General features: G+C 32.6%; 1 protein-coding gene across 1 annotated transcript; it reads right to left on the reverse strand.

The window, feature by feature from the left end:
• Nucleotides 1–1,139: 1,139 nt before the first annotated feature.
• On the reverse strand, nt 1,140–1,985 carry LOC138348640 (uncharacterized). The gene has a single exon (XM_069298199.1). It carries the CDS (start codon nt 1,983–1,985, stop codon nt 1,140–1,142), a length of 846 nt encoding a protein of 281 aa, XP_069154300.1.
• Between the last annotated feature and the right edge of the window lie 19,267 nt (nt 1,986–21,252).

Genomic DNA, 21,252 nt, shown 5'->3' on the forward strand with positions numbered 1-21,252 from the left:
TGCCTTACTCGGGATTGCCCAAACATCTTCAAGGGCTCCTTTCACAGTTAAGATGGGTGTGTTTGATGGACTCAACTTTTCTAACACATTTTCCGCCCCTAAAGGCATCATTTTTGTTAAATCAACAACATTTGCTGACTTCTCAATGCCAGTTCCCACCCTAAGGATTGGCTTATACGGAGATGCAAACTCTTCATGACCCTTCATCATTTCCAGCATGTTTATTTTAGTATGCCTCGGCAATGGATTTTGATTGATGTTGGGTCCACTCAGACTTTCAACTATAATTCGATTAGAATCGATCAAATCCTGAATGACCCTTTTCAAATACCAATATCTCTCTATGTTGTGCCCTGGGGCATTAGAATAATATGCGCAATGTTGAGAATAATCCAAATTTCTCGGGGGAGGATTCTACATCTTTCTCTCAATAGGACTCAAAACATTCAACGTCCTTAATTTTTGGAACAAGCTAGCATACGTCTCCCCAATAAGAGTGAACTCATCTTTAACGCCATTTCCCTTTTTGTATTGTGGTCTAGGACGGAAAGGAATTCTAGCAGTATTTTGATGAACTTGTGGGGGTGGTGGATGATTTTGTGGAGTTGGTGCACGCCATTGTGGATAAGAAGGGGGTGCAATTGGTTGTGCATTAAAAACATGATATGGAGTGTATGGGACAAAATATTGTGGAGCTTGGGAAGGAAAATAATGTTGTGGGGAATTACCTAGAACATGAGTCCTAGGCGCTGATACAATAGTGGCCACATCCTCCCTTCTCTTCTTCCCTCCAATATTTTCAGAACCATTTTGAAGCACTTGTGTTGTGGCTTTTAAGGCAGCTTGACTTACAATCTTTCCAGACTTGATGCCATTTCCCACCATTTCCCATACCTTAATAACTTCAGCGAATGTCTTCCTTACGGCAGAAAGCAGATAGTGAAAGTAATCAGGTTCTTGCGCCTGGAGAAAACGCCAATCATCTCTGACTCATTCATAGGTGGTTTAACCCTAGCAGCTTGTTCCCTCCATCTGATAGCATATTCACGAAAATTTTCCGTGGTCTTTTTTCTCATGTTGGCTAATGAGGAGCGATCTGGAACAATGTCAATATTATATTGGAATTGTTGTACAAAACATTAAGCCAAATCATCCCATGTGTGCCAGTTCGTGATATCCTGATCTATGAACCATTCAGATGCAATCCCTACTAAGCTTTCCCCAAAATAGGCCATAAGTAACTCTTCTTTTCCCTCTGCACCCCTCAATTGGTTGCAATATCTCTTTAGATGAGCTATGGGGTCTCCGTGACCATCGTATTTTTCAAAATTTGGAGTTTTAAAACCAGCAGGCAAGTGGACATGAGGAAACATACACAAGTCACTGAACGAGATGCCTTTGTGGCCTCCTAGTCTTTGCATATCTCTTATACTCTGTTCCAAACTCTTCATTTTCTTAGTCATTTCTTCATGTTCTTCATTCTTGACCATCTTCTCAATTTCGACAGGGGAACTATATTGATGAATGTGGGGATGAGAGCTTGGAATTTTAATGGCCTCTTCAAGAGTGTAACTCTGATCACGCCGAACTTTGGGCGGAGGATCGCTGTTGGATTTGGGCACCATCGTTGGTTGCGGGATGCTGTTAGTCGGGGCAGTTGACACAAAGAGTGGATTACTTATCAGAGGCGTATTCGAAGGGCGCACCATATAAGTTCCAGCGACATTGGATGTGTTAGCATAGGGGACGAATCCAGGGGGATATATCGGATCGCTTGTCGACACCTGGATAGGGTGAGACATATTTTTATTAAAATAGTCTCGAATTGAAGACGGTGGAGGTTGTCCACTCATCCAAGCCTCGTACATCTCTGCCATTTGTTGTCTCAACACCTTTATCTCTTCTGTTGTCCCTGTTTCCTGTAAAGTCATCTGGTTTTGGATCTCCTCATCATTGTCCGATTCATTTCCTTCTTTGGGGGCCATTTTCTGTTTTCCTTTCGATCTTGTGTTGTAAGGATGTGATGCCAATTTAACCACAAACCAACTACCTTTAAGCTAGTATGTCTCTCTTTATTTCTTTCTCTCTCTCTCTCTCTCTCTCTCTCTCTCTCTCTCTGAATGGAGTAACAAACCGATTAGTGTTAAGAAATTATGCACATTGCATCCACATACATACTTCTAATATGGAGGACCTTATGTTTCATCCAGGCTTACCTAGGCATTCTTCTCTTCATTAGTTTTTTAATATTTTATTATTATTTATTTATTTATTTATTTATTATCATTATGATCATCATTTTTTAAGAGAAAGAAGAAAGAAAAAAGAAAAGAAAAAAAAGAAAAAGAAAAATAATAATAATTTGGATCGAACCCCCTGGGTTGCCTACATATCATGTTTGGCCCATGAATCAGTTCTTGCGTAGTTCGAGAAAGATATTAATAATAATTTTTTTAATTATTTTTTTATTGTTATTTTTTTTTGCATGACATATGCACATAAGGTGACCGAAAAAGCGAATCTTTTTCATTCATTTTTAAATATTTTTAAAACAATGATTTGAATAATACAAGAAAAAAAAACAGAAGTACCTAGGACTTAGATAGACTCTAACTGAAGTAAAATAACTAAAACGAAAAGAAAGAAAAAACTTAAAATAATAATAAAATAAAATGAAATAATCACTACTAAGAAAATAGACTCGAAAAGAAACTGAATCCTCGAATCTCAATCATCTCCAAGACCCTTATAAGTCTTCGCCAATGCTTTCGGTAGATATGGAGACAAAGCACGGGCCTGTCAGCCCAACCTCTCATCGTTCTCGTGTAAATATCTAGCATAAACATTGTTGAGTTCATCCCTGAGTTGTAGTATTCGGTCTCTGGCTTCATCCATATTGTCATAACAATTCTGTAACCAGTGGTGAGCAGTATTGACTTCATGCGTCAAATTTTCCCTTTGTTCTTGGAACTCTTCAATTTGAAGGTGGAGTGCATCTCGCTCGGCTATCCTTTGACCCCTCTCAATCTCACAGTCTGTCATATAAGCACTGAAACGCCTTGCTATCTCTCTTTCGCCGTTCCATAGAGGCTTTAACTTGAGTATGGAGCCTAGACTGTGCGCAGATAAGTAAGTTGGGCCTTTTCTTTCTTATACTCCTCTTCCTGTTGCTCCATAGCGCCTGTGGCAATGCCCAAGTCTTCTTGTAATGTTAGAATAGTAGAGCGGTGTTTTCTAACTCTAACTTCAAATATCGCATCACGTTGGGCCAACTATTCTTTAGCGTTTTTCAGGTCATTACTTAGGATATCCAAGGTAGATTTATAGCTTCTTTCGACTTTGAGGCGAGCTTGCTTAATCTTAATTTCAATTTCTGCTTCTCGATCTATAGGTCCTTTTATTGACCCTTCTGGCATAACCTTAGAAAGGGGCTGATCATGAACCCAGTCTAAGTATGCTTGGTCTACCTCGCCTCTTGTGTGATCCTTCACCATATCGTGGGGACTTGAGAGTATGCATCCCCCCCAAATCTTAAATATCTCTGATTGCCTTAAAGGTATCTTGGGATGAAACTCATACATGAATTCACGCATATCTTCATTAGGTGGTAGAAACTGGCGTCGCCCAAGTTGTCACATGACTCTAAGTGGCATGTAAGGTTGGACACCTCGAAGACCCATTAGGACAATGAACGATCGAAAAGTAGACATGTATATCACCTCGGCCGATGGAAACCAATGATAATTCCACACAATCTTGTCAGCAGTCAGATTATTTAGGTGTTGCTTCCAAGTTTCAATACCTTTCGGAAAACTATGATCTTTGATTCTTTCTTTGTGACCTCCAATATAATCATCCCATTCTACTTTAAAGTCCACTGCATAAGGGTGATGACGAATGTGTTCAATCATCCATAGTTGTAATAACATATTGCATCCCTCAAAGTAATCTTTTCCATCCTTGCAAATAGTAAAAGCACGATAGATGTCTGCCAGAATTATTGGTACGATGGTGATTTTAGGCTTTTTCTCAAAAGTTGTAATGACTACATCCAAGTTCATGCTAATCTTTCCTTTCTTTTTTTGAAATACCACGATCCCCAAAAAAGCCACCACGAAGGCATCATAATTGTGTGCTTCCCAGGTCAGACGACACCCATTATTACGGAGTTTCTTTCCATACACTTTGAATCCATCACTTTTGCCATATCTTTTGTACAAAAATTCTAATAGAACCCATCCATTATCGAGACAACCACCTATATCATTCTCATTTATATGCAGTAATTCTAGAAACCTCCTCCCATTAATGTGTTTTGGTATCATAGGCTCTCCTTTGTGAAGATGTTTACCCTTTACAATGAATGCCCCTATCTCCTCAAGGGTGGGGGTGAGTTCACAACCAGAAAAACGGAATACATTCCTTAACGGGTCTCAAAAATGCACTAGTGCTTCTATCAAATCCCGTCGTGGCTCAACATACAAAAGGTATCGTAGAAATCCCAAGCGTTTGAACACCATTCCTCGTCCATGGTTTGTCATATTTTCATACCATGTCTTCAAGAGTATCGGGGCCTTATCCAATATCATGAATCGAGGTGATTGGTCCTCTCTTTGTCTCTTATCTTCCTTTCCATATGGATTCATATTTCCCTATATTATGATAGTGACAAACTAGGCTTAATAAAATATCTATTTTTTAAACAAGAATAACGGGAAAATCATACACACAAAAAAAGTAAATTTTTTCATTATTATTTTTTTTATAATAAAATAATCATACACACACAAAAGTAAATTTTATTTTATAATAAAAGTAAATTTTTTTTATTATTATTTTTTAATTTTTTTTTTTAAAAATGGTTATTAAATGAAGAAGGAGAATATATATATATATATATATATATATATATATTAATAGCCCTTAAAATTTTTCCAAAATTAAAAATATTAGTATTTTCGATTGTATTTTATTTTTGTTGATTAAATTTTTAATTTTTTTTTATATTAAAAGAACTTTGATGGTAATGATAGATTTTTCTATTTCTAAAAGAAATATGAATTTTGATAGAAAAAATTGTGTTTAAAAAAGGATTACGTCAAAACTTTAATTTGATATTTTTCGTTATAATTAATTTTTCATTATAATTCATTCATCTAAAGCCGATCAACATTTGTATAGTCTTCCCAATAATGCAACAAGTAACACAAATAATATACATGATACTCTCAAGTAGGGATACTTCTCCTGGACATGCTCGACCCTTGTGTCGAGTTCTCCATTAATTCAACATTATGCAATGCAGATAAATCGAATCCTATTAGGGATAGTCATCGTTGAGGTTTGTTTTACTAGGTAAACAATCTAATAGGGAAGGTATTTAAATTGACCATAAAACGAGCGGACTACTCGAGTCGAGAAGGGACAGCTTACCAGTAGCAGGGCTTTCTGGCCTCACTGTTAGTCCTTCCCATCCTAAGACATGTGTTACTATAGAATCCTTCCCAGGAGCGTTGCCGCATCTCTGGTATCTCAAGGCTTGGGAGCGTAATCGCATCTCCAAATAAAGTATCTCAGAAGACTTAGATGGATGCGCGAGAAAAGATAGTTATATGATAATTCACTTATTATCAAAAGGGTAAATAAGCAAGCAAATAACATATTATGCCATTAAACACAATATTCACACATCGATAAGTACGTAAATAAATAATAAAGTCATGTAGAAGTCCATGTTTACAAGCTCGAATTCTATTTCCCAGCGTAGTCGCCAGAGATGTCACACCCTTTTTTCACGCAGAGGCGTAAGGGTGTTTCCAATTTAAGTGACGTTATTAATTAGGGAATTATTTTAATTTTTTCAGAGTCGCCACTTGGAATTGAGTTACGGTGTTCCAAGTCACCTTTTTTGTTTAATCCCTAATCAAAAGAAAATGACTCTTTGTTTGGTCTGCGAACCAGTTCGGGTAAGGAATGCTGTTGACCGAGGGGAAGGTATTAGGCATCCCTCGAGTCCCATGGTTCTAACACGGTCGCTTTATGGACTTTTATGACTTGACTAATTTTTTGAATATTATATTGTTAAAACAAATGTATTTACCCCCAATCTTTGATTTACCCGATATATTTAAAACCATCCAATTTTTATAAGCATGTGAAGTTTTTACACAATTTTATTATTTATTTATTTATTTTTCATGCTTTCAACATTTGCTTACTTCTTAATTTCTCTTTTTTATTTTATTTTTTTATTTGTTTTTTTATTGTATTTTGGTTTCTCTCTTCTTATTTCTTTTTGTACTAATTTTTCACGTTTTTTTAATTTTCCTTATTTTATATTTTTGGTTTTTACATTGATTTTTATTCTTTTTCTTTTCTTACCTTTTTTTAAAAAAATAGTTGTGTTTTTTTTTGAATTGATCATACTAAAATATTTTTTTTAACACTATACTTTTTGTTTCTTTTCATTTTTTGCAGTATTTTTGTTACATTTATTTTTTCCTGTACATTTTCTCCATTCTTTTAATTATACTTTTTTTTGTATTATTATTTTTCTGATTCAGATGTTATTTCATCACTATTTCTTTTCTTCTTCTGTTATTCACGTATTCTACCTCTTTTCTTATTCCATTTTTATTGTTATTATTTTTTTAAATCTTTTTTTCTTTCAATTTATTATCCTCTCCTTATCCTAACAAGTTTATTATTATTATTATTATTTTTAATAGAATCTAAAAATAACAATGTAAGACAACACACATAATATCATATAAAATATAATTTAATACATTTTTAAACACAACCAAACAAAAAATTCATTCAAATTAGTAAGACATGAATATAAAAATTTGGATAACTATGCATATTATCATTAGAATCATAATAACTACACACATTATCATTAAAAACTAAACATGAAAAATAAGAATAGACTTAGACAATAATTTTACTAAGCATGAAATAAACTATGAGTTATTTAATATGAAATAAACTACGGTTTGTTATAGCATTTTCACACAAAATATAATTATATAAAAGATCTAAACATAAAGTTGATATGAAATATTTGAACAAACTTCATATAAAAACATAACGGTTTAACCACGTGTGAAATTTGACAACTTCAATATATTGCAATTCATTCTCGCATTATCATGACATAAAACTAATACAAAGTAAAATTAGTATTACCTCTTGTAGAAATTATTTCACGAAAAGAAAGAATTTAGGAACCACGAACTTAAAACCTCGAGCTCCACTATTTTTAGTTGTGTTTTTCTTTGTGCGTGGGTTCTTCGGAAAAAAAAAGTTTTCTTTGTTGTTTCTTATTTTTCTTTTTCCTTTCCCTTTTTCCCTTTTTTTCTTTCTGTCTGATTTCCTCTTTTTTTTTCTTTTGCTTACAAATTTTGTTTTCCTCTTCTCTTCTTTCTGTTTTCTCCTTTCTGATTCTTTTTTTTTCGTTCGTGTGTTTTTTCTCTTTTTTTTGTGTGTGTTTTTCTTCCCTTTTCCCTTTTTAATGTGTTTTTGTATATAGTAGTACTAGTAAATGTGTGTACGTGTGGTGTGAGTGGGGAGTGGGGAATGGGGTCATGGGGTCGTGAGTGGTTTGTTTTATATATATATATATATATATATATATATATATATATATATATATATATAGAGAGAGAGAGAGAGAGAGAGAGAGAGAGAGGAATAGTTAATCATGCAAGACCTTTTATTAAAGATTTAGGAAAAATAGCAGGACCATTTTTATCCTAACGTAGTTGGTTTGTAATTTTTTCCAAATTGTTTTATTCTTTTAGTATTATTATTATTATTATATATATATATATCCTTTTTTTTAACAATCAACATAAACTTATCTAATAAAAATTATATTTATGTTGTTTATTCTTATATCTTTTAAATAAACTTAATGAAAATAATAAAAAAGTCAAAATATATTTAATTTAGATTGATAAAATTATTTATGCTCTAAAAATTTGTGTTAAAATTTAAATTTGGTCAAAAATTACGTGTCTACAACTGATCAAGACAACAATACTCCCGCTCAGGCTAATGTGAAACAGCAAAACAATCAACAGCACACATGCTTCCAAAAATTCTAAGCAGGACACTGTCCCTGAGCCAACACCCTTTATTATAGTACAATCCTTTGTTGCTCGATTAAGGTATAATCAGGCCAAGAATGAGAACCCCATTGTATTAGATAGTTCAATATTCACCGTTAGACGAGGGTTGCCTACAATATTTCTAGAAGAGGATGATTATATCATCAAATTGGTTGAGAGCTGCAAATACACTTTCGTTGGTAAATTTACTAACACAATGCCAAAGTTCATTTGATTAGGAGAAGTTTCATCCTTCAAACCCAACTATATGAGGGATGAAGATAGCTCATTTTAATTCTCAACATGTGTATATTGATCTCGACAATGAGTTTGATTATGTTATGGTTTGGATGAAAAAAGAATGAGCACAGAAGGCCAACAAATGAGAATCCAAGCTTGGACCCCAGACTTCAAACTAGAGGAAGAAACTTCTATAGTACCTACTTGGGTAGCATTACCTGAACTTTCATTGCATTGCTATGACAAGGTTTTCTTAACGACTATATTGAGCTCCATTGGCAAGGTATTGTATCTTGATTTCCCTTCCTCACAAAACACTAGAGGAAGCACAACAAGGGTGAGAATTCATATTGATCTTACTAAGGAAAGACCTCTATATGTTTGGGTGGGATTTAAAAATTCAAACCCCAACAAAGGGAGGTGGCAAAAAGTTCAATATAAAGAAATCTCTTACTACTATATGTACTGTAAGCACCAAGGGCATATGGATAATGCTTGTAACATCAAAAGAAGATATGAGGATTTTAAAAGGTAAAAAGAAATGGAAGTTAAAAAAAAAGAACAAGAATAAGGGTGAATAAGAGAAAGGTGGCAATAGGAGCTTACAGATTTATGACAATGTTAAATATGAGGCAACTACAAGTTCTCATGCTCATCAGAAACAAGTTCAGGAAAAGGAAAACAGATCAAATGAAACTTAATGACAAACTCAAGGAAAGAAGCATATTATAGACCCTCAACAAACAACTCCTAACCATTTGCAGAATCATCAAGAGAAGGAAACAACGGACCAAGAAGAACAATGGCAGATACAGAAAAGAAAACAAAATAGGAATCAGGAACAACCTAATCCTAAGGCTGCATGGAGTCCTATATCACCTCAACACAAAGGAACCAATGGAAACTAGCAACAGATAGCAGCATATTCAGGTATGATTTCTACATTTCCTACTCACAATAATTATATTGATTTAGATGTGTAGGAAAAAGAGGACAAACTCATAGCTGAAGAGGGAAATAATTTCAAAGTATCATATCAAGGAGGTCATTCAATACAAGAGTCAGATATTGACTCAACTTTATTAATCTTTCACAATAATCTAAATATGCAAAAAGAATAGGTTGCAACTAAAAAGAAACAACATATCAGGTATTGACTCAAGAATTCCAATATCTCATCACCCTCATATTAATTATGTAGAGAATATTGAGTTTGCTAATGAAGTTGAAGAGGTATGGATGGGGGGTGTCAGGAGAAGCCTACTAACTAGCCGAAAGGGGTATCCAAAGGGGGATGGAGGGATTCGACTCATGTTATGCATGAGGTTGAACACACTAACTCTAGAATTGACTCTAGAGCCCCTGCTACCACTTTGTAAAGGCATTTCAATCAGAATTCTCAGAAAAATAAGAACCAAATATAAGGTGATGATACTAGTCAGATTTAGAGAGAATTAGAGCTGCAGGTTACTAAAACTAATGAGGGTTTGCGAAATCAGAAATCTGGTAACATTTCGACAAGTTATGATATTGTCTTAAAACAACAGTTTACAAGAGGTAATGAGGTTACAAGTACTCTATGTAACAAGCATAAAATTGAAGGTATTAATAATAAGCCAATGTAGTCATATCAATAATCCAACAAAGATCCTGCTGGGAAACAAATAACAAATCTCAGGGTAGACAAATAAAAAAAAAAGATACTATTAAGAGCAGAGAACAAAAGAAACTGAAAAACAAGATCACATTGATCAAGGTAAGGATATTGGTAATGATCGAAAATAACAACAAAATACTGAAAAGAACAATCAAGATTTATATTATGATGTAATAAATTCAGAAGATGAGTTTGATGAGGATAGTCAGCCCATCAATGAAAATGAGGGTGATGAGGAAGGGGAAGAAACTTATGCACATTTGATTAAGGCCTTTGGTTTTACTTTTCCAAGTGAATACCATGCAGAAATTTAAGAATTGAGAAATCAATAGGGCTTATCTGAAAAAGGTAGAAAACAAGTCAGAAAACATCCTAAACCAGTCTCAGTAAGTACATATGCCAATTCAAGCAGACTTACTACAAGGTCCAAAAGAAAAGAATTTTGATGATTAATACAATATGTTGAAATGCTAGGAGTATCAACACCCAAGCTTCTATGGAAAGACCCAAACTCTCAAGAAAATGCGTAATATCTCCATGATAGCTATTTTTGAACCTTTTGCAGACAATTCCCAAATCAATAAATACAAATTATTACGAATCATGGACAATGCTACTTGTAATCACAATGGTAAATTTTTTTGGCTTTTTTAGTCCAAGGATGTGGAATGTGATATTTTGAAAGGACATGACCAACATATCACTTGTATAGTAGAGCATGTGGAGCACAATGAGAATTTTATGGATTCTTGCATATATTCCAAATGCAAAGATCATTTGAGAAGACCCCTTTTGTACAAACTTTTTCACTTTTCTAATATGGACATTCCTTGGTGTACCATAGGCGATTTCAATGTTATTACGTCTACTGAAGAAAAGTATGGAGGTCTGCCCTATAATATGAACAAAAGTTTTGATTTCATTAACATTATTAAGGCTTGTGGACTTATGGATATTGGGTATAATGGACAAAATTTTACTTAGGTGTAATTAGAGAGCAAAAGAAGCAAGGTTGTGGAAAAGATTGGACAGAGCTATGATCAATGATATATAATTGGAGCTAATGTCGCAAACTACTATAACGCAATTTTCCTTCTGTAGGTTCGGAAAATCAAATACTTTAAGTTCATGTACTATTGGACTAAAAATGAAAAATTCTTAGACATTGTTAAGGATTGGTGGCAAAATGAAATTTCTAGTGTTCCTATGTGAAGATTCCTATCAGAAACTGAAAAGATTGGCTTCCACTTTGAGTATATGGTCTAGGAATAAATATGCCAATATATTCTCTAGGGTTCTTAATTTTGAGGAACATGTCAGAAATGCTGAAAAAAATGTTAATCTTCATAATACTGAAGAAACTAGAGCCAAACTTCATCTTATCAATGCTCAACATATCAAATACCTCAAATTGGAAGCATCAATTCTAAAACAAAAAAGTCAACTCCAATGGTTCAAGGAAGAGGATATTAATTCCAAGTATTTCCATTCTATTATAAGAGGCGAGAGTATGAAACTTTTCATCCACAAAATTTGTACTGGTGATGATGTTTGGGTACATGGGGATGAAAATATGGCTAAAGAAACTTGTGACCACTTTTAAAACATCCTTACAGGCCATGATGACAGGATCAATGAAGACATCCTAAATTGTATTCCTAGAATGGTTACACCTAAAAATAATCAAACTCTTCAACAAATTCCTAGTTTAGAGGATCTGACTCTTTGTTAATACTAATTCTACAGCCGGACCTGTTGGCTTTGGGGAAAAATTCTATCAATTTTGCTCGGAGGTTATTAAAGATGTATCGAATGTTGTCCAGTACTTTTATGGACACGCCATGCCTAAATTTCTCATGCATGATTGGTATTGTTTCCTAAGGTTGAGAATCCTAACAGATTCAATGAGTTTAGGCCCATCAGTTTGAGTAATTTTCCAACAAGATTATTTCCAAACTTCTTATCTCAGATTGACTCCTATTCTTTCTCAATTTATCTATGAGAATCAATCTAGATTTGTTAGAGGGAGAAACATCTCAGAGAACATCATACTTGCACAAGAAATCACTCATAGTATCAAGAAACCCAATGAAGGTGATAATGTTATAATTAAAGTAGATATGACCAAGGCATATGATAGAGTGTCTTGGTCATACACTAGTTTAGTTTTGAGAAGAATGGGTTTTGGAGAAATCTTTACTAATTTGATTTGGAGGATCATGAGAAATTTTTGGTACTCTGTAATTGTAAATGGTACTAGACATGACTTTTTTCACTCCTCTAGAGGACTCAAGCAAGGAGATCCTTTATTTCCCTCTCTATTTATTTTAGGGACTGAGATGTTATCTAGGATGTTGAACATGCTATATCAAAATTGGAGATACAAGAATTTCCAAATGGAGATTAGAGGTCCTCAAATCAACCATCATAACTTTGCAGATATCATCATATTTTCCTGTACTACCAGAGATACCCTTCAGTTAATTATGAAATCTCTTTCCATTTATGAGACAATTTTTGACCACCTCATTAATAAGGACAAGAGTCACTTCATGATACCTGAAAACACCCCTTCTTATATCATTGAATTGATTAGGGAGATCACTGGTTTCACTCAGAAGAGTAATCCAATTACTTATCTTGGATGTCCTCTATACATCGGAGGACAAAGAATTACTTACTACTCTGATTTAGTGGTAAAAATGTCCAAAAAAATATTGGATGTAAATATAAGATGCTAAGCTTTATAGGTAAGGTCACTATGGTAAAACATGTTCTATAATCAATTCATACAATGTCAGCTACTTCTACTAAGACTATCATCAGATGCATCAAGAGAGTTGTTATTGGGGATGGGATAAGAAGAAGAAGTATCACTGGACATCTTGGGACACTCTAAGTCTGCCTTATGATGAAGGAGGTATTGGAGTAATACATCTGAAGAAATATGTACTTCACTACAATTGAAACACTGGTGGACTTTAAGAACCAAAAATTACTTTGTGTGGTTAATTTTTTAAAGCAAAATATTGCCAAAGACCTCATCCTGTGGCCAAGAAATTTGATACTGGATAGTCATTGATTTGGATATATATAATGAAAAACAAAGGTACTACTAAAGTTCAAATCACTTGGGAAAATCAATGTTGGAAATATCTTCTTTTAGTGGGATTATTGGTTGGGGAATGATATTATAGCTCCTCAATACCAGTCATATTACAAGTCTGAACAATACCACAATTTCTCAGTTCTTAATAGATGGGCACTCGAATGAATCCTTAGTGAGACAATAGGTTCCTCCTCTTATTGTTCCTAAGATATTTAATACTAACATTCTTATCCAAGAGGGCATTCCTGAAAAACCTTTCTGAAAACTTAATAACAGTGGGGTTTATCTTGTTCCTCAGCATGGAATCATATTAGACAGAAGAAAAACAAGAGTATTATCAGTAAGAGCATTCGGCACAAACACATCCCCTTAAAAATTTCTTTTCTTGCTTGGAGGGCTCTAAGAAACAAGTTACCAACCAATGATAAGATCACTAGTTTTGGAATGGAACCTGCTCCCTGTTCTTGATGTTACAGACCTGGAGAAGATACTATTGAACATTTTTTTATATCACGTAACTTTAGCAACATTATTTGAAATTTTTTCTTTGTAGCTATGAGTGTTCAACATGTTCACATCCTCTCAATTCTTTTCTGATAAGACGGTAGAGACAGGAATATAAAAATGTAGTGCAGAAATTGATCATCCAGCTCTTCCCATTGATTATCTTATGGAACCTTTGTAAAAATAGATGTGCAGCAAAATATGGTACCAAGCAGACCAATACAACTAGGGTTAAATTCTTAATCCTTAAGGAGACTATTCACCTATTTTAGAAAAGTCTACCCCTTACATCTAATGGATTTTCACATGGAATGACCTATCTAGGACAGTGGAGACTAAAAGACATGAAACTATGGTTAAAATTGTGATTTGGGAAAAGCCTAGTCAACCTTTCCTAAAGCTTAATCCAGATGGTTGTGCTCATAACAAACCAGGGAAGATTGGAGGAGGGGGAATTCTGAGAGATCATCAAAGCAACATGATTTATGCTTTTAGTATCCCCCTTGGTTTTGGTTCAAATAATTTAGCAGACATTTCCAGACAACACTATACTCACCATCAGCTTCCTACATTAACTAAAACGAGTTACATGCTAGAAAAGATGAGAGCGTCAAACTTTAGAAGGAAGAAAATGAAGAGAATCAAACACTCCCTTTGAGAGCTTAATTTTGGTAGCTTAGTTTTAAATAGGTTTACTTTTTTATTCTTCTCTTTGTAAGGGGAGAGTCTCCCTTGTTTATTGCTTACTAGTTATGATGTATTGGAAGGAGTCCTCTCTTCTAGGAGAATGGTTAGTAGGTTTCTTTTATATGACGGGGATGAGTTGACTACCTCAGTAGGATGGTCGACTCATACACCATCATAGTTTCAGAGGTAAGGTTTATGTCTCCTTCTTTGTATTTTGGTTTTTATTTATTTATGATAGGTCCTGGGGGTGTTGGTAAGCCCCTGACCCCCCCAAGGGTTGTTAAACTAAGAAAAAAACCTGAAACACTGAACCCTAAACCCTCTCCTGTATTTCCTGTGAATCAAGTTTTAGAGTCTTACCATTCCACAAGTAGTTTGAAATTTCATGTTATGACTTTTCTTGCTTCAGATGTTAATGACAATATTTATCTTGTGCCTATTGTATCCTCTTAGATTGTTTTTGTTCCTCCCCCTTTGTCTCATGAGGAGCCAATCAGGAGGTCTCACAGGACCACAAAACCTCCTATATCGATGCAAGACTCTATAGCTCCGATTCCTCTGAGAGTCATACCTCTTGTCAGTTTCCTATCTCCAACTCTGTCACTTATGATAGTTTATCCAAATCATATAGTAGTGTTCTTGTTACATATTCAACTACTTTAGAGCCTTCTTGGTACTATGAGGCAGTGAAGAATCCTCTTTGGATTGATGCTATGAAATTAGAAAATGTTGCACCGAAAGATAATCATACATGAACTTTAGTAGATCTTCCTCCTGGCAAACTTTCTATCGGGTGTAAATTGGTGTTCAAGATCAAACATAAGGCCAATAGTTAAGTTTGAAGGTATAAGGTTGTACTGGTTTCAAAGGGGTTTAATTTAGTCAAAAGGAGGGGCTAGATTATACCAAAATCTTCTCTCATGTGGCTAAAATGGTGACTATAAGATTCGTGGTTGCAATGGTTGCTACTAAATACTGACCCATTTTTCAGATGGATGTTCACAATGCTTTCCTACTAGGTGATCTCTTTAAAGAGGTTTATATTTGGTAGTCATAGGGGAATTGGTAAAGTTTGCAGGCTCAATAAGTCTTTGTATGGTTAAAGCAGGCACATAGACAATGGAGTAGAAGCTTACTGAAGCTCTAATACAACTTGGCTTTTTTAAGCAAAGTCATTTTGATTATTCCTTGTTCACTAAATGGAGAAGCTGTCATATTGTTGTAGTTTTAGTCTATGTGGATGATTTACTTGTCAGTGAAAGTAGTTCAAAGTTGATACTATAGACTAGAAATGATCTGAAGCTAAAATTCAAAATGAAAGATTTGGGACAACTGAAGTTTTTCTTAGGCATTGAATTTTCTAGATCACAACAAGATATACACATGATCTAGAAGAAGTATGCCCTAGAACTAATTGTTGAGATGGGACTAGGTGGAGCTAAGCTAGCTAGAACACCTACAGAATCTAATATCAACCTTACCTATGTAGAATTTGATGCTCATATGAAGAGTCCAACATCAGGAGATATGATAGAATTCTGGGTGATGTATGTCCATATCAAAGGTTAGTTGGAAGATTACTTTATCTAACAATGAGAAGAGTTGACATAGCATATGCAATATAAGGGTTAAGTCAATTTATGCATAAATCAAAACAGTCGCACATAGAGGCAACCTTGAGGGTGGTAAGGTATATTAAGGCTGAACCAGGGCTTGGTCTGGTAATGCCCTCAAAAGAGATAGACAAGTTGATGGATTATTGTGACTTTGATCGCGGAGGATGTATTGAGTCTAGAAGATGTGTCACAATGGATATATAATAATGTTTGGTAAAGCCTTTGGTGTTTTGGAAATCAAAGAAACAAAACACTATGGCTAGAAGTTCTGCAGAAGTTGAGTTCATGTCCATAGCTTTTTAGGTAACTTGGTTAGAAGGATTGTATAAAGAATAGGGAGTCAACATGACACGAGTACAACTATTTTGTGATAGTAAGGCCACTATTAAAATTGTAGCTAATTCAATTTTCCATGAAAGAACTAAACATATTGACATAAACTGTCACTTTGTAAGGAGAAGATAATTTAGTTCAAACACATCATGTGTCCACAAAAGGAGCAGCTAGATGACTTACTTACCAAGTGCCTAGGAATGCTACCACATGATTACTTAATGACCAAGCTTGGATAGAAGAATCTCTTCCAACCATCAGCTTAAGGAGGGGTGTGAAATACTTATGACAAATGTGTGCTAGCTGTCCAAGTTAAGCTTAATTAAACTATATGTAACAAACTAGTTAAAAGTTAGTTATAGATTATTAGAGTCGGTTAAAGCTGAGTAAGTCACTGTATAAATACATATGTATAAGCATTGCTCATGTTAGATGTTTTGAATGATAATGAGAATCTTTCTTTAATTTTTGTTCCATGTATCTTGATTGTTTCACTTCTAACTTTCATGTACATGTTATGCATGGGTTGTTTTGCTAATTGGTCAATATTTAAAAAAATATCTATACAAATTAACCAGTATGGACACATCCACTTAAGTCAAATGAAGGAACCCTAAATTAGTCATGGATCATTGAGGGGGAAATATTTTCTAAGATCAAAAACTCTTTTAACAAATATACATAGCTTTTCTTCTCTCTCCCAAAATATTGGGGAAATCTATTTATTATAATGTGAGTTATGGTTATCTAACTCATAATACCATATTGCTTTCTTTTAATAGTATGAAGTGCGTTTCGAGCTGGCATATTCGTCCATGATACCCTACTATTAGTGGAAACAAATCTAGTTACACAAATTAATTAAATATCTTATATTTATAATCCAAAAATAAACAATATAAGTAAAGTGGGGTATCCACTTTGGCTAAATTTTAGAACCAATCTTCTCTTAGGTTGCACCTAGAAACGTCTACGCAGTAAAATTAAAAGATTGTATATTTGGCTCAAAAGATGAGTTGCTTTTATATTCATTTTCTATTGAGTGGCACCTCTTTATCCATCCTTAGATAATTACTTTGTGATTGTAGACGCATAACGTGAGATCATCGATTGCAATCGATACCCCATTTGTTTCTATTTACTTATCAAATATGTTTTAATTTAATTTTTCTTTTTATTTGTTATTTCTTAGTTTTTTCTCATATTATACCCTCAACTTATGGAAAATATAGTGAGCAAATATGTATACGATTTTATCAATTAAGGGATAAAGTGGTAATGTCACTATATCAATAATTGTTTTCTTAATAAATATGCCAAGTTAAAATTTAACAAGTAAAAAGAAACGCATCAGATATTTGAGTTTGTAGTATCACATGCCTATAATATATATAATTTCTTTCATGTCAATTTGTGCGGTATCGGTCGACTTTCGAAAGTCAAAACAATTTAAGTTTGACAGTGAAGTTTGAGCGTGGAATTTTTTTTTTGAAATAAATTTATATATTTGGAAATTACATAATAAATATTATAAGTCGCACTTAATAATTCAAAAAATACTTAAAAGATGTATGAAAAAATTATTATTAAAGATATTACTTATTTGAATCTCAAAATTCAAAAAATGACATATAAATTAAAACGTAAGGAGTACTTTATAATACTTTATGCATTTTAAAAAAATATATATATAACAAATTAAAAGCAAAATAATTAAATTAAAAAAAAAATAACTTTTGTACCTGAAATGACCAGAATAGCCTTTAAACAACAAATAAGCATGACAATTGCCAACTGCTTCCCAAGCAGCTTCTATATATAAAGTAGTTTTTAATTGTAAAAAATCAAATTGTCATGCACTTTACCTCGTATAACATGTTTTCTTTATTAGATTTAAGGGAAAAGGGTCAAAATATGCCCCTAAATTATTCGAAAAGGTCTAGATAAATCATCTGTTTAAAGTTTGGTTCACTTATGTCCTCGCCGTCCAACTTTTGGTCCAAATATGCCCTTATGGGTGTTTGTTGCTATGTTGGACATATCCAACTCATTTTTCATTTCTTTAAATGTCACATAAAATTGTCATGTCATTTTGACCTTACCATATGACATTTAGATGAAAATAGAAAGATAGTTGGACTCATAAACATCTAATCCGATCCATAAATAACCTCCTTTTAAATTCACTATCCGACCCATTTTTAACAATTTTGTTTAATTTTTATTTTTTCAATAAATCTCGAAAATGAGTAATTGGTTAACAAAAATAGAAAAAATATAAAATTAACACCAAAAATTCACAAATAAATATAGTAACCTTAAATCTAACATTTTAATATTTTTTAATTTTTTAGGTTAATCTCGAAAATGAGTAATTGATTAATAAAAAAATATGAAAAGTATGAAATATATATAAATTAATGCCAAAAGTTCACAAATAAATATAGTAACATTCCATTCTATAATTTTTTAAATTTTTTTATATTTTTCGGCAAATCCTGAAAATGAATAATTTATTAATAAAAAGGGAAAAATATGAAAACAAAATAAAAAATTTATGTCAAAATTCACAAATAAATATAATAACCTTAAATTCAATAATTTCAACAATTTTTTTTATTTTATGTTTTTTCCATATTTTCCTATTTTTTATTTGTAAATTTTCCATATTTTTTGTTAATAAACTCGTTTTTGGGATTTTCCGGAAATATTTAAAATTAATAAATTATTGAAATTGTTGAATTTAAGGTTACTGTATTTATTTTTTAATTTTTGGTGTTAATTTTATATTTTTTTCATATTTTTTATTAATTAATTACTCATTTTTGGGATTTATTGAAAAAATAAAAATGTTTAAAAAAATATTTAAATTGAATTTATGGTTACTATAATTATTTGTGAATTTTTGGCGTTAATTTTATATATTTTGTTATATTCTTCCTATTTTTTAATTAATCAATTACTCATTTTCGGAATTTATCGAAAAATAAAAATTAAAAAAATTGTTGAAAAGCGGTCAATAATTTATTTAAAAGGGGCTTGATTTATGGGTCGGGTTAGGTATTTATGATTCCGAATATGTTTCCATTTTCATATAAACGTCATGTGGTAAAGTTAAAATGACATGGCAATTCCATGTGACATTTAAAGAAGGCAAAATACATAAATAAACCCTTTAACTTGACTTCAAATCACATATATGCCCTTTAACTTTGGGTGTGCATAAGTAGACACTTAAATTTGTACAAAATTGAACAAATAGACATACATGTCCTACATGTCATTTTTTGTCCTACGTGGTGTCCTACATGTATTTTGCCATGTAGGACTCATGTGTTTATTTATTTAAAAGTTGGATAGTTAAAGTGTCTTTTTGTTCATTATAAAAGTTGGAGGTCAAAGTTAAAATTTGAAGTAAAGTTTAGGGTCCAATGTATGTATTATGCCTTTAAAGAAATGAAAAATGAGTTGGATATGTCCAACATGACAACGAACGCCCATAAGGGCATATTTGGACCAAAAGTTGGATGACGAGGGCATAAACGAACCAAACTTTAAACGAAGGGTATATCTAGACCTTTTCAAATAGTTTAGGGTCATATTTGACCCTTTTCCTTATATTTAAAGAGTTACCTATTATTGCAAATAAATTTTATTTTCTTTTGTCCAATATTAGAGGGATATGTTATTAAAACTATTTGTTTTATATTATTTGATCACTAATGTTTTTATTTTATCCCTATAATTAATTTTGGTTTTGAAAGTTCAAACACTTTTTGAAGATTTAGAATTTTTTTTCAAAGCTAATAATTAATATGAACAAAGGGCAAAATAGTAAAGTTGATTAATCTATTAATGATTTCTTATTTATCGTGTAAAAAAGTGTTCATTTAATATGAGATGGAGGGAGCAGCTGGCGAGAGGCGAAACCACGAATATGAGTTTGGAGGTTCTTAATTTTAAGACACTTTTTTTTTTGAAAAAAAATAGAGAAACTTTTGTTGATAGTAATTTCAAACTCACAACTCTAACGTGAAATACATTTTAACAGTCCCTTTTTTATTGCTAAACCATCAATTAGTTTTGTTAGGATGTTCACGAGCTAATGTATACATATAGTTATTTAATTTTCAAATACAAATAAAAACTATACAAAAAAAAATAATTTTTTTTGAAACTTATAAACCCGCACTTACCTCTGTCCTGCTCACGTTAAAAAAACCTATACGACTGTGAGTGCATGCATACATTACTCTTGTCCAAAATACCACAACTTTTTGGTCTCGTACGATTATTGGTGGATTTCATCAAAGACTTTGCATTACAATAATTAACATGTCATTATATGTTTCTTTCGTCCAATAAGTAGCTAGAATAATCCTTTGCTCATCATGTAACAAAGTTAGTGGAATAAACTTTATATTTATTTGGAATTAGCTATATGTATATTCTTTTAATTAGTAAAGTTGATGTCTCTATATATATATAATAATATAAATTAAAGGGCATTTTTGTGAGATTTTGCGTGTGAAATCTAGCCACGCGTCCGCTAATCACTTTCATAGAATTTTGTATTCAAGATCATGTTTCTCAAGATTATGTTGTTGTTATGTTAGTTCCAAATTCCATACATCAATGATATGTATATATATTATTGGATCAATATTAAGTATATATTTAGATAAAAGTATTTGTCATAAAGTAATTATTTAAAATATTTTAATAAAAGATTTAATAGATCATTTAGGTGCTTATGTGTCGTCTACTTATATGATAGATAGTTTTGGTGTATATAGTTTTAGATCATATGAGTAGGATTAAATTATTGATTCTTATAATTATAAAGTTTTAGCTTTATAAGATAAAAAATAGGAAAAATCACCGGTATGTTTATTGCACAAAATTAAATATAATTTATCTTGATTATGTTATTTGTGTTAGTGTATTTTATATGTATTAAATGGAACTAGTAGAAATAGAAGTTTTAAACTG

This window comes from Solanum lycopersicum, chromosome 5 (assembly GCF_036512215.1).
Source record: "Solanum lycopersicum chromosome 5, SLM_r2.1".
NCBI classification, from domain to species: Eukaryota; Viridiplantae; Streptophyta; class Magnoliopsida; order Solanales; family Solanaceae; genus Solanum; species Solanum lycopersicum.

What these genes read in the sequence shown, in the direction of transcription:
- LOC138348640 (XM_069298199.1), bottom strand. Translation starts at nt 1,985, where the DNA reads ATGGCCCCCAAAGAAGGAAATGAATCGGACAATGATGAGGAGATCCAA.